We start from the raw sequence: 16,750 nt of genomic DNA, 5'->3' as shown, positions 1-16,750 counted from the left end.
GCGTCGCGCGTCCTCGTGGGGCGTGAAACACTTGAAAATCCCGGTTATGCAAAACATAGGAAAACGGCCCTCCAGGCCAGGACATTAGGTGGAACACGTAATTGAAAGCACTTTAGAGACCCTACGGCACGCACAACGAGCACTCGCATTTGCATTCAGTGGCACAGGGAATGCCTTTTAACCGAAATGACTGCGTGTATATGACAAACGCCAGGTTTATGTGCCGGAACGATGGGAATATTTATTGGCGCGAATTAATGTCTCCACTCGTCCGTGCCGAGCGTTATATTTATTGGGACATTTCGCGGTGGCTATGAGCCGAGCTCGCAAATAAAAACAGCTATTCAGCGAGGAAAAGGATACTGAAAAATTCAAATCGTCTCGTTACCAGCGCCGTTCGTTCGTGAATCCACGCCTTCGTCGCGAATTCTTGCCTCGCAGCAATAGCTAATCGTCGACGTTAATCGTTCGTTCGGAAATTTACGTTTCGTGCATTGTGAAATTTTTCGGTATATTGCTCTAACTCTGACGTTGGATCGCGAATTGACAACTTCACGGACTTCTGCCTCGGACCGCCGTTACCTAATCGTCGATTCTGATCGTCTCAGTTAGAAATTCACGTTCCCATTATCGTAGAATTTGACAGAGAATTACTTGAATTCTAAAGTTCGATCACAACGTGACAACTTCTTCGCGGATTCTTATCACGTCGCGATATCCTGATTATCATTTTTATCGTCGATGACGTTTCTTTACGATTCCTCGCGATTTTAATTTCTATCGCTTTTCGGCTATCTGAATATATAATTTTCTCGTAACTCTCGTAAGTAGCTTCGATAAATTTACTCTGCACGTTCTGAATCGTTGTCGCGCACGAAAACGTAATTCTCAGCCATCCATCCTTCCAATTCCTGACATGTAATTTTGAAATAGAAGAGCAACTAGGATATTGTCGAGCGCGAGCGTACGTTTAGATTATCGTCGAAATATTTCTGAATGTTACCAGTATTCTAGCCGTTAGATCGGTTGGAAGATTGAAATCGTTTCACTCGTATTGCTGGGATGATCGAAAGATGACAGAAAGATAGATAGGACAGAGGGAAAGCTTGTAAAAGATTCACGCAGAGGATGCATGCAAAGTACACACAAGAGTCAAATCGTTCTTCCGTGGAAGACTCAATTACCTGATTCGTATCTTTGGCTCTTCGATATTCTTTCAATGGGTTTGTCGGTGGAAATTGCATAGAAAAAATGAAACACAGATGATCTAATTACAATTAGTATATAGATATATTCTATATAAAGTAGGATCACCATGACCTATCGTTGCCATGGTGAATATATTTACAATACAAAGCGTAATGGACTTAAAAATTCGCACGGTTATAATTATTCAATAATTTGTACAAATATCTTTCTTCTTTTCTTCGTTTTGCACTCTCATATGACAAGATTGTGTAGCTATTGTTTCAAAAACGAACGGAGGATGACGATTATATCTTTTTCTTTACTGTTTCTGGAAACACTATTAGATTTTCTAGGGTAATGATATCAAATAATTTCAAAAGTGATATTTTGAAGACAGGAATATTGTTTCATAGTGCTTCAAAAAAAAGGAAAGAAAAACACTATTTTGGTAATTGGAAGAAAAAGAAAAAAAATAAAAGTTACTTTTTTTTTGATAATTCGAAGAAGAAAAAAAAATAAAAATTATTTTTTTTGTTAATTCAAAGAAAAAAATAATTCTTATTTTTTTTTTTTGTATTTCGGCGAAGAAACTTAAATAAAAATATCTTTTTTTTTGGTAATTCAAAGAAAAAAAATAAGAATTACTTTTTTTGGTATTTCGAAGAAGAAAATGAAATAAAAATATCTTTCTTTTGGTAATTCAAAGAAAATGAAATAAGAATAAAAATACACAAAGATATAATATATACGTTCTTCTTTCTCTTGATCGGATTTCGCAGTAAGCGATACGGAGAAATTTAAGATATTGGAGAAGCTTCGACTAAAACTCTTAAAATACTATAAATCGAGAAATTGGCCCGCTAAAATATCTGGAAAGTTAGCGCAGTGGAGTTTCGTCAATCAATCGATAATTTTAAAAATCTCTTACAATAAACCACGACGCAGTTACACCACGGAATCTGTTACGATTGATCCAACTTATAATTCAAGGAAACGTGGCAAAATTTACTCTTATCTCTTTACCTAATAGTTTCTTATTTCTAATTTTTCGTCGTCCTCCATTAGTTTTCATCGCATATCGGATGCAATTTGTTGATTCCCGGAACGGTATAGTCTACAGAGTACAAACACATATATGCGGAATATATATACATATGACGCAATTTTGTATTGATCGAAATTCGAAAAGTACCGGACGTTTGAACAGGATTAAAAAAATAGAAAGATTTATTGATAGGTTCGAGGATCGACGAAAGTTATTCATAATGACTACAACATGTAATAATATTAATGATTATAATGATTTGAATAAGCATAAGTAATTTTAGAAAAGGATAAAATAAAATGTAATTTATAATCATGAACGTATCCGGATCACGAAGCATTTAAAAGAAATAAATAAAATTGATTAAGTTGCGATAAAAACTAAAAAGGAAAAGGGGCATTGACCATAAATAATCTATCTGCAAGGTTGATAACCATAAAGTCTGTTAAGGTATTATCCCCGTATTTCCATATGAACACAGTTTCCCGGACAACATTTCTAGTGCTGTTCCGATCGGCGGGAGCTATGTTTACAAAATTAAGTTTAATGATATATACAATAAATTTCTATGCTCCTTGTCCTTTTGAACCATTCACACTATTGCGATCGATGAACATCTATAAAACCGCGTCTATATGTCAATTTCGACCAGGTCATCTCACGCAAATAATCGTCATGTGAACTTTTCCGCGGTCATTCATACCACTGCATTCTTTCTTTCTCATTTCCTATTTCTATCTTTCGTATATGTATAACACTTGTTTGTGTCGTACTTTACCTATTAGTTCATTTATCGTTCTTTCATGACAATTAGAGCGATCTTAAAAATGTGCGGAGAACGACCACGATAGAAACGATAGAGTGAGTGAAAATTATATCGACGTCGAACGAGACGTCACTATACGAATAAGAGAAAAATTATTGTTAACGCGGAAAATATACACGAGCTTCTATATCTGTATATATATAATATATATATATATTTTTTTTTTACGTAAATTTGTATACATATATGTACAGTTCCTTATTCTCTGTCACCACTTCTTTACATGTACCCTGTTCTGTGATTTCTATCACTTTCCCCATTCTCTTTCATATCGCGATGACTATACCCTGAAAATTTTCTATATTGTTGTTATTTACGTTTCAGCCATTAGTTTTCTTTTTCTCTAATATTTTATCACAGTAGGAGGCTCGATCATCTCTCGTTTTCTCTCTTTCTCACCGTTATCATTCTCCGTTGGAAGATATTAGGTTGTCCGAAATGTTTCTTTCGTTTCATAAAGAAATAATGGAGCACAATGTATTTTGTTTTATATTAATTTATTGAATTATGCACGAACATAGTAATAGAGATAGAACTAAATGAATCATACCTAATTCAATAAAATAATATAACAGAAATTATTGTTCATCTATTGTCACCTTACGAAACGAAAGATACTTTTCGGGCAACCTAATACTAATTTACCATCTATTATAAATTGACGCGAATCGACGACTTTCCCCGATTCGATCGGTCTCTGTTTCAATCCTTTTTGCATCGCAAAGTGAAAGCACCTCAGGGGCCGGACGTAAGTTAACTTTATATTAGTCGTCGATGCGCGGTCACGTTTATAATCTAATTCATACACATACTAGCGGTATTTTTCCGTCCCTCTCTCTTGCAAACGGTGCACGAAGAAAATAGGGACCGCAAAAGCGCGGATTTGTCGCAAATTTGAAGGAATAAACAGAACTCGTTGTCCACTTGCCAAGAATGTATAACTGCAAACAAGGATCTTTCAAAAGAAATCGGCGTAGTTCCCCCTGTCTGTTGCTTGTCCTTTGTGTATTCGATTTGTGTCGAACGCCAATAGCCTCCCTCGAATCCACGGTACATCATACGCGTAACATATCCCCAAAATCTTGGTAGGGCAGGTCACTGTAAACCATTTTTTCTTAATTGATTTTATGATTCATCATTCTTTCTGTTTTGCGAAAAAATATTTTCCGCGTCACCCATATTCTTGCGATCTATTAGATTCCTGGTAGCGCAACTGCTTTAACCCGCCCCTTCCTTTTTTTTTATTTACATTTTTACAGTTTTTTTTTATCGCTATTTTTATTTTACCTGTTTCGTACTTACCTAGCTCTATTCAAGATTTAAATCTATTTCTAGCCTCGTTCATTCGTTAGTCAAATTTCCCCCCTCGGTAATGGTGACAAACTATATGCGATCCCGCCTTTAGTTTATCTGCGAGGCGAATTTCCTACCGATCTCGAAGCTTCTCGATTGCGCAATCGTTTTAACCACTCGACCCCTTTGTTATCCCGTGTTTTTCATTTTTATTTTCACTCTTACCAGATATCTTTAGCAAAATATTGACAAACGGTTAGCGCGTTAAGTCGCACATACCACAGGAACCGATTTCAGGCGTAACTTAATCTTTATTCCACACTCTCTAACCTCGTTCATTCGCTAGTCAAATTTTCTTTGGTAATGGCGACAAATTATATACGATGCGATTTTTTCCGTTTAATCTACGATGCAAATTTCATACCGAGATGGCGAGAAACTTCGGGATGCCACTCAGCCCACCCATGATCCCGTAGCTTCTCGATTGCGCAACCGTTTCAACCATTCGATACTTTTTATTTTTACCAGACTGTTTTAAACAAAATATTGATAAACCGGTTCCACGTTAAGTCGCACATACCACAGGAACTAATTTCAGGTGTAACTTAATCTTTATTCCACACTCTCTAACCTCGTTCATTCGCTAGTCAAATTTTCTTTGGTAATGGCGACAAATTATATACGATGCGATTTTTTCTGTTTAATCTACGATGCAAATTTCATACCGAGATGGCGAAAAACTTTGGCATGCCACCCAGTCCCCCCCACGGTCCTGTAGTTTCTCGATTGCGCAATCGTCTTAACCTACGAACCTTTATTTTTTTTTCTTTTTTTTATTTTTTATCTTTTTTTTTTAATTTTAACCTGATATTTTTAAGAAAATATTTTCAAACTATCACCGCGTTAAGTTGCGCATACCAAAGGAATCGATCTTAGGCATAACTTAATCTCTATTGGATACTTTTTACCCTAGTGTATTTGTTAGTGAAATTTCCTTCCGTAATTGCGACAAACCCCTTGCGATCTCGTCTAGGCCCCTACTTTCTCGTTCGCATCACTTCTCATTAGTCCTTTTTTTCTTTATTCTGTTGTTTAATCGTAAGATTTCGTAGCGTATTTTGATGTCCGGGCGAACAGCTGTCCTTCCATGCCCGACATTTTAAGCTATCCTACGATATTATTGGTTTTACGTTAGGAATTGGGATTGTTTCTTGTAACTGTGTTCTCGCGTCGCTAGTATGAGTCAGAAGAAGCACTCACCGTTGGTCAGAAGTTGTTCTCTCGTTTCTCCGACACCATCGGAGTCCAAACTCGTACGGAGATTAAAATTCTCGATCGATCGTGTTCCCCGAAACGAAACGATCGCGAGTGGAAAGAAAAGGTAAAAAAAAAACAGGGGGGAGGAAAAAAAAATGATACGACCGACATCGGTGATCCGGAACAGAGTAGTGGGGAGAAAATAAAAATGGTCGATGAGGTTTCTCTTGACTCAATCCACGAAGCTCGACACGTTTAAACTCAACAATCATCCCACCAATTCATTGACCCACGAGAAATAAATCTTAAGTGTAAACCATCCGAAATTCCCTACGTTCTGGACCCTAGAGCAGATGATCGCGACGCGGTATCAAAACGGACATTTCGCAATATCGAAAGAAGGTGCATATAAAACGGATTATAAGAGAAATAAGAGAAGCTACGGAAGAAATGTGAAAAGAGGAAAAGAATTTTATCGGCTATCGTGCATAACGGAACAAAAGGAAAGTACGTATGAAGAGAAAGAAATAAAGAAAGAAAGGACATGAGAGGGAAAGATAGCTTAACATCGCAATAGATATCACTTCGCACGATGTTCTTACGACATCGGACGAGTCTCGTTGTTTATCTAGCGCGTCGTTGCTAGATCGTCTTCGTAAATCTTGCAAAATATCGCTGGTTTCGCGCGCGATTCTATCACGCTCCCACGATGAATTAATCTCGTCGATCGTCTGATTGATCGAGTGAACGCGTCCTAACATTTCTAAACGCTTCATCTAACCCGGCATCCGAAACGTGATCATTCTTCCAACCGAATTAAAGCAGTAAGGTGCGGCGAAGAACAAGAACGCCCACTCTGTTTTATCACGTTCGAGTACATCGTTTCGGCAAGAAGCAGAATAACAGGAGGAAGAAAAATATCTGTTTAGAAAGAGATTGCTTTGCAGGCGAAATTTGCGATGGTTCGGTTAAAACGAATGGGATAAAACGACGCTGTCTTATTTAGCTGCTAACCATTGTGTTGATTTACACTCGATAGATTGTTCGATTGGGGATAGCTCGCGTAATCTTGTTACGTAGTCTGCTAGTTACTCGCCATTATCTCGGATTAGAGCGGTGACTAGCATGGGATTTCTGATAGCGGCGCTAATTGTTCCGTACTGAGGACTGATCATCAGGGTCCAGAAGTAGAAATGTCGCGGTGAATGATATTAGCGTGAAAATGCAAAGGCGCTAGATTTGCGGATGGCAAGCGGGGGTGTTGCTTTACGGGTAGTTGCTACGAGATGCGATCGATTCGGCTCTAAATCAGCTCCAAATCGCTCGCGATCGCTCGTACCACGTTCGAGGTTGTTTTTTTTTCAACGTTATATATTTATGATAAACATGGATAATTCCGTCGTACGATTTCTTTACTAAACGGTTGTCGTTCTTTCCGACAGTTTCTTTAGTTTGCTTGGAAGCTCGAACGTGGACACAAGCTATATTTTAGGTTGTCTGAAAAGTTTCTTCCGTTTTACAAGGAAATAATAGATGCACTGTGTTTTCTGTTTTATATTAGATTATTAAATTATGCACAAACGTAATAATAAAAATAGAACGAAATGGATCATACTGCCTAATTCAATAAAATAACATAAAACAGTAATTGTCGTTCATCTATTATCACCTTATGAAACGAAAGCAACTTTTCGGATAACTTAATACTACTAAGGGAAAAGGATAAACCGAGAGCGTCTTTCTCGATGGTTAACCATGATGCAACTACGATTATCGTGCAAAGATACAATTGCACGTAGCGAGGACGGATTTTACGTGAAATGTAAGCTTAATCGATCTAAAAGACATAATCAACTCGATCAAGGTTTATCCTACCCTTGTAGGGCAATGTAAAAGGAACAACAAATACTATCGAGTCCTGCTAGATGGAAAGTTACGGAATTCTCGTTCGATCATTCAACGATCGATAATCAATTAACGAACTACATTCAACTATAATTATATTTAAAAAAGTATCATTTATCCATCGAGCAAGATAACGATCATAGGCTTAAATGTAGGCCCATAAGCAGGCAAAAAATAGTAACAAAAAAATTGAGCTTACATGTGACCAAGTGGCGGTATTGAGGGATGATGCTGTGCCAGCGGATCCGGTGACGGACCAGGCGAATAGACACCGGCGCCGTGCTGGACGACTCCTTGCTCGACACCCTGGGGCAGATACATCGAGATCATTTGTCTCAAATCACCCTGCGCCTGCTGATTCTGTTGCTGGCCCATGTATTCCCGTTTCACAACTTGCCCCCCAGCTGCGCCTGTCGACGACGCTGCCGTTGGTGGTGTGTGAATTCCGCCGCTCGCTGGACTCGTCGGTTCGGATTTTATACTACTGCCGCTCGGACTGTGACTGGAAATTTGCGATCCTGGCTGCGCTTGATGGTACGGTGATGGGGATCCGCCTGGTACGCTGCCACTGCCGTAACCACCGTAACCGTTCATGTAGCTATTTATGGGACTCGGACTACCACCGCCCATGTGATGGCCCATATCGTACCTGGGATACCCAGCAGCAGAAGCAGCTGCAGCGGCTGCTGCGCCTCCCATGTGACCGCCATACGCAACGTGCTGCTGATAAGCGGCTGTGGGATCGTGCATCATATATCCGTTCGGCATATAACCGTTTGGCATTTGATACACATCACGGGATAATTGAGCTTGTTGCGGCCCACCGGTAGCACCGACTTGCCGCTGATCTACGCCCAGCATACCTCCGACGCCGGCTACTCCGCTTCCAATTGGGAATTTGTCTTTCTTCAGCAAGGTTTTTGTTTTACGGCGTGGTCTATATTTGTAGTCGGGATGTTCTTTCATATGCACCGCGCGTAATCGTTTCGCTTCATCGATGAATGGACGTTTTTCAGTTTCACTGAGTAGTTTCCACTCTGCACCCAATCGTTTCGAAATTTCTGAGTTGTGCATCTTTGGATTTTCTTGAGCCATCTTACGCCGTTGGCCACGGGACCACACCATAAACGCGTTCATCGGCCTTTTCACGCGGTCGATGTTGTTGTTCTTACTGGTATTGTTATTGTTGTTCGGTGCCTGATGATGTTGAGGCGGTGGTGGTTGCTGCTGTTGCTGTTGCTGTTGCTGTTGCTGCTGGTGCGGGTGATGTTGCTGTTGTTGTGCAGCGTTTTGTTGCGCCAACGAATGCATGCTTTGTTGTTGTGCCGCCTGCATGGATGTGTAATGATGTTGAGGCGTTTGATGATGATGTTGTAAACCTAACGTTAAACCTCCGGTACTCGGAGGACTTCCTGATAACGCTGGGCTATGAACTATCGAGCCGAGGGTACCGTACGGTGATACACCGGTATGGTGTCCCATTGGCGAAACACCTTGATGCGGATGAGGTGGCATTTGACCGTGCAGGCTGCCGCCTTTTAGGTCAGACTCCATCGTAAGCATGTCTTCCTCCCTGTGCCCGTACAGTTTGCTGCCTTTTTTTTGTACTACTCGACGTCAAGAAATTCGACGAAACGCCGAAAAGGACGCGGTAGCGCACTGTCGAAGAACGTTGACGCGCCGAGTCTCCTGTCAATCCACGACGGAAATTCGAATCTGGCGAATACTACGCACCAAATGAATTGCTCCTTATTTCTCTTGGATTATGTGACATGGAAGCTGTACCGTCCAATTCCCCCTCGGTCAAACGAGATTGTTTTAACTTCTTTCGATTACTGCACCACTTGTTGAAATTTACGCGCGACAACACAACCACCGACACCGTTTCCAAACTGCTGGAACACTATACTGATTTGACACGGCGCTGCGTACGAGTCCGCGTACGATTCTCAACGCCAACGACCAACAACCAATGTTTACACGTCCGACGACGATTATTCACTGTCACTGTACTTTCTCTTCTCACTGTGTCCAAGATAATAACATCGACGCCGATGACTCCTCTCGACGCTCCTACGTCGTTACACGCGTATTGCTGTGCGTTCACTGTTGCGAGCTTTATTCGATTCACTGAGTTGTCCCCGTTCGAATTCTCTCCTACTACTACTCTTATTCCTATGTACTAATGCAGAGATGCAGAAGAACAAGACCGACTCCTAGCAACACCTCCTCTCTCTACGGAGGGAACTGACTGTCTGAGCATTTGTGGATTTCGCCTTCGGGTCCCACTCTCGGGGCTCACTTCCTGCCGAGGCGACTGTCCCCCCTCTCTCTGTTTTTCGACGCTCACTGCCCCTTCTCTAAGCAACCCTACCTACCTTGCTACCAACAACCATACCCAACCGACCGTCGGACCAGACCCGAGCCTACCAACGGCAATCGATTGGCACGCAAGCCTGCCATCATTTCTCTCGACCAATCGCGCGGCTCCCTTCGACGCCGAAGGCGGCGCCATTACGCCGTGACGTCATGCCAACAACCCCGACGACCTCTCGCGGTATAGCTTTCACCCCCTCCCCCGCACCCCTCCAAGTTCGCTCACTTCGTCGCTTCTCACTTCGACTCACGCTTTTTTCTTCCCAGCTTTTTCGCTCTCTCTCTCTCGCTCCCTCTTTGCCAACTGCACGAGCGTTCGTCTCTCGCCTGGCGATCTTCGCCTCGCTCCGTTTCTGCCCTCGGCTCTTCGGGTCGCCAGTGTTTCGTCCACGCGTTCTTCTGCCCAGCATTCTCACCCCCCGCCCCCTATCCGCTTTCCACCCTCAAAACACTCACGAAACGTTCGTCAACGCCGGACGCTAGAACAGCGCGCGTCTCCTTTCTCTATCGCACCCCGCACTCTCTTTCACCCTTACATTTCCTTCTTCCAACGCATCTACGTGCGATTTCTACCGTGACCTTCGAATTTTCCTTACCAACGCGCAATAATATTCACATATTTGGCTACGTTATGACTGGTTTTAGGGCCCAATAGTATGTTTTTTTTTCCTCGTTATAGATACAGGCGATTAGAGGCTGGCGTAACGAATTAGTTTTGCTCTTGGTATCGCTTGACCGGGTCAAAGGTGGAGACGATACGCTTGTAAAACATAGAATAGGTATATATTGAATAAGTATATATTGCAAGGGTTTAACTTTCAGCAACGTTGGTCGAGATAATAATTTCACGCTGTTACTTTACGCTGAACTGGCGAGTACGCGTGCAAGTGCATTCTAACTGCGTAGGCTATCGTATCTTATCGATGTTTTGCCTCGTATCGCGCTTTCTTCCTGACCAGTAATTTTTTTAGTAGAAAGTAGCCTTCGTCGGAATTATTTTTATCCCAACCAGATTTTCGATTGCAAACGAATCGTTCAACTTTTGGCACGCCAGCGTTTTCTCATTTCCTTTTCTTTTTTTCCGATGCTTTGCGATGCTTCGAGGATTTGCAGCGACTCGAGAACTCGTATTTTCTATTTAGGAACAAACTATCTATCGTGCAAACTATTTGCGAATATATCGTGCGTGGTATGAAACACGGTTTGAACTTTTGTCGACGCTGTAACGAGCATCGTTATTAACGTTGGTCAAGTTTGAAACAAATCTAGAACCCAGATAGAAATTACAAGATTTCTCGTTGTATCACGTGCAAGTATTTGAACAACCAATTATCCATTGAATTATTTAAATATATACGTTCAATTATACCTGATATAATTTACCGAGTTCGTTTTTAACATTAATTCAACGTTCATTTTGTTATCTGGGAAAGGTACACGTTTACAGGAAACGTGATTTCTATATGCATACATTTTCCGACTTATATCGAACTTTACCACCACAACAGTGATTCTCATATCTCGCAGCAGTGTCAAGGAAATTTAATAAAATTTATTTACCAACATTTTTCTATCCTACCTATGTAAATGCTTCCGTGAATGTGAAACACGTATTGACAGAGATACTATGCATTTTTTACGATACCTGATCACACGAATGATATCTGTAAACATTTTCTACGATAAGCTCAAGTGCTTTCGCGAAAATTCACCACGTATTAAGCACATATTGAAAATGTTAGCAATGATTAGCTCATCGTGGTCAATCGAATGTCCTACGATAATCTATGAAAATTCTGCGCGACGAGTTCGAATACTTTCGTAAATATCGGACGCTCACGAAACGTTCGTCAACGCCGGACGCTAGAACAGCGCGCGTCTCCTTTCTCTATCGCACCCCGCACTCTCTTTCACCCTTACATTTCCTTCTTCCAACGCATCTACGTGCGATTTCTACCGTGACCTTCGAATTTTCCTTACCAACGCGCAATAATATTCACATATTTGGCTACGTTATGACTGGTTTTAGGGCCCAATAGTATGTTTTTTTTTCCTCGTTATAGATACAGGCGATTAGAGGCTGGCGTAACGAATTAGTTTTGCTCTTGGTATCGCTTGACCGGGTCAAAGGTGGAGACGATACGCTTGTAAAACATAGAATAGGTATATATTGAATAAGTATATATTGCAAGGGTTTAACTTTCAGCAACGTTGGTCGAGATAATAATTTCACGCTGTTACTTTACGCTGAACTGGCGAGTACGCGTGCAAGTGCATTCTAACTGCGTAGGCTATCGTATCTTATCGATGTTTTGCCTCGTATCGCGCTTTCTTCCTGACCAGTAATTTTTTTAGTAGAAAGTAGCCTTCGTCGGAATTATTTTTATCCCAACCAGATTTTCGATTGCAAACGAATCGTTCAACTTTTGGCACGCCAGCGTTTTCTCATTTCCTTTTCTTTTTTTCCGATGCTTTGCGATGCTTCGAGGATTTGCAGCGACTCGAGAACTCGTATTTTCTATTTAGGAACAAACTATCTATCGTGCAAACTATTTGCGAATATATCGTGCGTGGTATGAAACACGGTTTGAACTTTTGTCGACGCTGTAACGAGCATCGTTATTAACGTTGGTCAAGTTTGAAACAAATCTAGAACCCAGATAGAAATTACAAGATTTCTCGTTGTATCACGTGCAAGTATTTGAACAACCAATTATCCATTGAATTATTTAAATATATACGTTCAATTATACCTGATATAATTTACCGAGTTCGTTTTTAACATTAATTCAACGTTCATTTTGTTATCTGGGAAAGGTACACGTTTACAGGAAACGTGATTTCTATATGCATACATTTTCCGACTTATATCGAACTTTACCACCACAACAGTGATTCTCATATCTCGCAGCAGTGTCAAGGAAATTTAATAAAATTTATTTACCAACATTTTTCTATCCTACCTATGTAAATGCTTCCGTGAATGTGAAACACGTATTGACAGAGATACTATGCATTTTTTACGATACCTGATCACACGAATGATATCTGTAAACATTTTCTACGATAAGCTCAAGTGCTTTCGCGAAAATTCACCACGTATTAAGCACATATTGAAAATGTTAGCAATGATTAGCTCATCGTGATCAATCGAATGTCGATAATCTATGAAAATTCTACGCGACGAGTTCGAATACTTTCGTGAATATCGAACAAATATTGAAACTATTAACAAAGATCAATCATCATGGTCGATTACATTTCCTACGATGTCTAATCACACCGGTGAGTATACATGTTCTTTCGTCGAACCGCGAAACGTCTCGGCTAATTTACCGTTTGCGGGCGCGTTAGCTGGCGTCGCGCTTCGTCGTATTCAAATCACCCATTATATCCGACCGACTTGACCCATTTTCTCCTTGTCTCTTCTCGTTCCCCTTACTTTCTCTCTCTCTCTTTCTCTCCCTCCTTCTTTCTTTTTTTTCTCCTTTTCATTCAACTCGCCGGTGTTCCTCCGGCCTTTCCTCTTCGTCTCTCGTTCGTGAAATCCACAAAGAGGCTCACGAGCCATTCCTGAAAGAACCTCCATCGGCCGATGCGACTCCGTTTAAGCGCGGCTCATGCGTAGGACCTGTTGCCGCGGCCCACTAGCCAGACAAAGACAGAGAGAATCGACGCGGGAGAAAGCCAGAGAAAGAGCGAAACGCATAATGGAAGAATGCGTCATAGATAATCGTAGCGCAACCCCGGTGTGCACTGTGCGTCAGTGACAATGAGAATAGGGGCAGCCGGATAGAGTTCTATTCCAACGTTCAGTATCGTTCAATTTCGACGAATACTTGCTTCTATTTCGCCTCTCTCTCTCTCTCTTTTTCTATCCTTCCCTGGTTACCCCTACTTGTTCAGCATAGAACGCTAAAACACTGAAATTTCTTGGGAAAATCCGTTTCAAGGTGTCGTAAATATATGGGTGTGTCAATAATGTAACGTATTTACCGTTACAGTGGTGGAAACTTATGAGTCATTTATGACCTGTTGTCATCAGAAATGTCAAGGGCACAGGGCGGCCTGGTAGCAGTCATAAAGTGTTAGATAGAAAAACGCGATAAGAAGATTATCGCCGAGGAAACGAGCGTCCCTATTAGTATCCTCATGTACTTTTCAAGCTTCGAAACTTTATTTTCTTTTACCGATATCTTGGATCATGCTGGTCTGATATATAATTAGAATGAAATTTTTGGTTTATTTATAATTGAGTTCTATCGACAGAGTTTCTTTGGCGAATTACAATGAAATTTTGTCAATATTCTTACAAACATCGAGGCACTTCTTCCATTTCGTTCGGTAATTTTCATTCGGTACATTTTTCTATGTCGTAATTCAAAATTTGTTAACGATGTACATCCTTCTTCGGTAAATTGCCCTCTATTTCGTAGAATATACTTCTTAGTTTTTCGAAATTCGTAATATTTCATGCCTTACTGTCTACCTGCTTCGGGTAGAGATATAACCTGGGAAAGCTTAAAGGCTCTTTGGCGAAAAATAAGTATTCTCAATATTTACTTCATCTCTTCATTTTCTTTTAACTCTCACTAGTTATATGTTATTTATTAATAAATAAATAAATAAACAAATAAATAAACAAATAAATAAATAAATAAATGAATTAATTAATTAAATGTTCTATATTAAATGAGATTTGTGAAGAACGAATGATCGTCGTTGTTGTAATTTACGAGCGATGCAGCTCTCGATAAAATGGCACAATAATTTTCCATTCGATCGTTGGTCTTCTTCCATTTGTTTGTTTGTTTGTTCTTTTGTCTTCTTCTGGTTATCCTGTATCGGCTACTCAACTTTACCTGCGTTTCTTTGTCTTCAGATATCGATTATTGTTATTTGCTAATCCTAAATGCACGTTTCGCAAATAATATACAATTCAGACAGGTTTTCTCTTAAAGTAGCGTTCAACACATTATATTATATATATATTACATATAATCTGATTCTTTCTTTAAATTATGTGTTCTTATAACACGCTTGTAACACTGAATTATTCGTTGAAACGTTTCCGAAACACGTATTACTAAACCCTACTATACTGACGTATTAGTAACTATAATAAGAAGAAAAATTTAAATGTTTCATAGATTTCGTAATGGTATAGTTTCGTAATAAAACTCGCCAGGGCGACAGAGAGAGTTGTATTTCAGAAGCTGTTGCAATTATGCACGAGTGAGAGAAGATGGCTGGTCCGATAAGACGGGCAAGGTCGTCTTGATAAGATTACCGGGCTGATAAGCGAAGTGCAAGGTCTCCGTAATGACTCAATCTATCGATCGATCGATCTTTCTAATCGTTGTAGGTAACGCACGCTTGTTATCTCCTCCTCGTGGATCGCACTTTCGCCACGCTTCTATCTCGTTACGATGAATCTCGTAGCGATTACGAGGATTCCAGCCGCCGGAACGTGCAATAAATCAAAACGGAAAAAGGTAATCAGAGGAACATTCTGACGTGGCAGTGAAAAACCTACCAATGACGTGTCACCATTGCGAGAAGGAGATGTGTAGTAAATGATGCATCGAACTTTAAGCCCTAAGATTCACATCTGCTTAACTTGCAAAATTTTATGGTTATTGCTGTCAGGGTCGTTAGGAACCTTAAGCCCACCGATTGCCACAAAATTAACCTACCTGTACCCTGTTCCAAACACGATTCCGAGGAACTGTATAGTAAACAAGGGTACCGAGGGTACCGAACCTTCCACTAAGTAACTAAAGTTGTCTTCGTTAATTACGAACGACCATTTGCTTGGAATTACAATCTCACACAATTTTACAGTTTACTTCATATCTAAATTGTGAATATAAATAGCAATTGGAAATCTTTAGATAATAGAGATTTTGAAACTTGAAATTGAAATTTAGATTTCTAAATTTTGGTTTAAGATATGGGAACTCGGATTAAAATATATGTAATACGAGTGTTGAATTCAAGTTTAAAATAGAAAATCAGATCAAACGTACAATTTGTTACGCTTAACATCAACTAACAATTTTTAATACAGCGTGTTACTAATAGTTGTGTGGCGGATCGGTATCAACAGGACGCCGACAGGTCGAGGCAACACCTCACGGGCGATCCGCTGATACCAACCGCCAACACTAGAGGGCTACGACGACAACGAGTCTGTCTAACTCGCTAGCGGTCGAATATACGAGCGATTGATACAAATACCGCACCTAGCGAGACTCCCTCTACGTCTAAAGCAGGGATTACCGGGCATAGCCTTACTGACGAGTCCACCGGTAGTCCCGGGACGAAACGCACGACTCACTTTTCATCCGCCACAGTTGATAATAATTATCGAGAACGTCCGAATATTTTTACAAATACAAATTGATGCTACATCAATCAGTTTGTCCGGTTTCGACGTTTAAAATCGTCCGTTTAACAATCAAATTTCTTCCTTCAAGTTCTGGTCTCATTATGTCTGACAATGATTCGCCTGTATCCTCGTCATCGACGGGGTGGCGCGCGGTCGCCTGCCGTAAAAACCAGCGCGTACAACGGCGCGTACCGAAATTCTCATTTCGCGCGGGGGCAAAGCACGATGGCTGACAATCTCATTTCGTCAAAAGACAATCACCGATGGACGGCAATGGAGGCGGGGTGTCGCGCATCTCCGCAAATTTCGCGAAAATTATCGCGTCAGAACGTTGACCAGGTTGATCGCGGGACAATGGCGTTCCGCGCTCGCAAAGTACCGTCGCTGTGACGATCGTTCAGCTCCCGGCGATGATTAAAGCCGACTTCGACGTAGTTCTCTTTCACCGCGATCTCCATTTTCGTCGCGC

At 40.8% G+C, this 16,750-nt stretch overlaps 1 protein-coding gene across 5 annotated transcripts in view; it reads right to left on the bottom strand.

Moving 5' to 3' along the window:
* The window catches only part of LOC100742000 (transcription factor Sox-2), a 124,345-nt gene extending 113,686 nt beyond the window's left edge, over positions 1-10,659 (bottom strand). Inside the window, exons 1-2 of one of the 5 annotated variants that reach the window (XM_003494405.4) lie at positions 7,714-10,655; positions 5,180-5,521 (exon numbers count right to left, since the gene is read on the bottom strand). In XM_003494405.4, the coding sequence (XP_003494453.2) occupies positions 5,512-5,521; positions 7,714-9,077 (1,374 nt within the window). In that variant the 5' untranslated portion in view covers positions 9,078-10,655 and the 3' untranslated portion in view covers positions 5,180-5,511. Of the gene's footprint in view, positions 1-5,179; positions 5,522-7,713 lie in introns of those variants that run through there. The other 4 variants (XR_004462852.1, XR_002947846.2, XM_024371966.2 and 1 more) reach the window with 4 other exon arrangements.
* Between the last annotated feature and the right edge of the window lie 6,091 nt (positions 10,660-16,750).

Source organism: Bombus impatiens, unplaced genomic scaffold, assembly GCF_000188095.3.
Source record: "Bombus impatiens unplaced genomic scaffold, BIMP_2.2 scf_2222, whole genome shotgun sequence".
Lineage (NCBI taxonomy): Eukaryota > Metazoa > Arthropoda > Insecta > Hymenoptera > Apidae > Bombus > Bombus impatiens.
The sequence above is the reverse complement of the archived record's forward strand: the minus strand, read 5'-3'. Positions and strand labels throughout refer to the sequence as shown.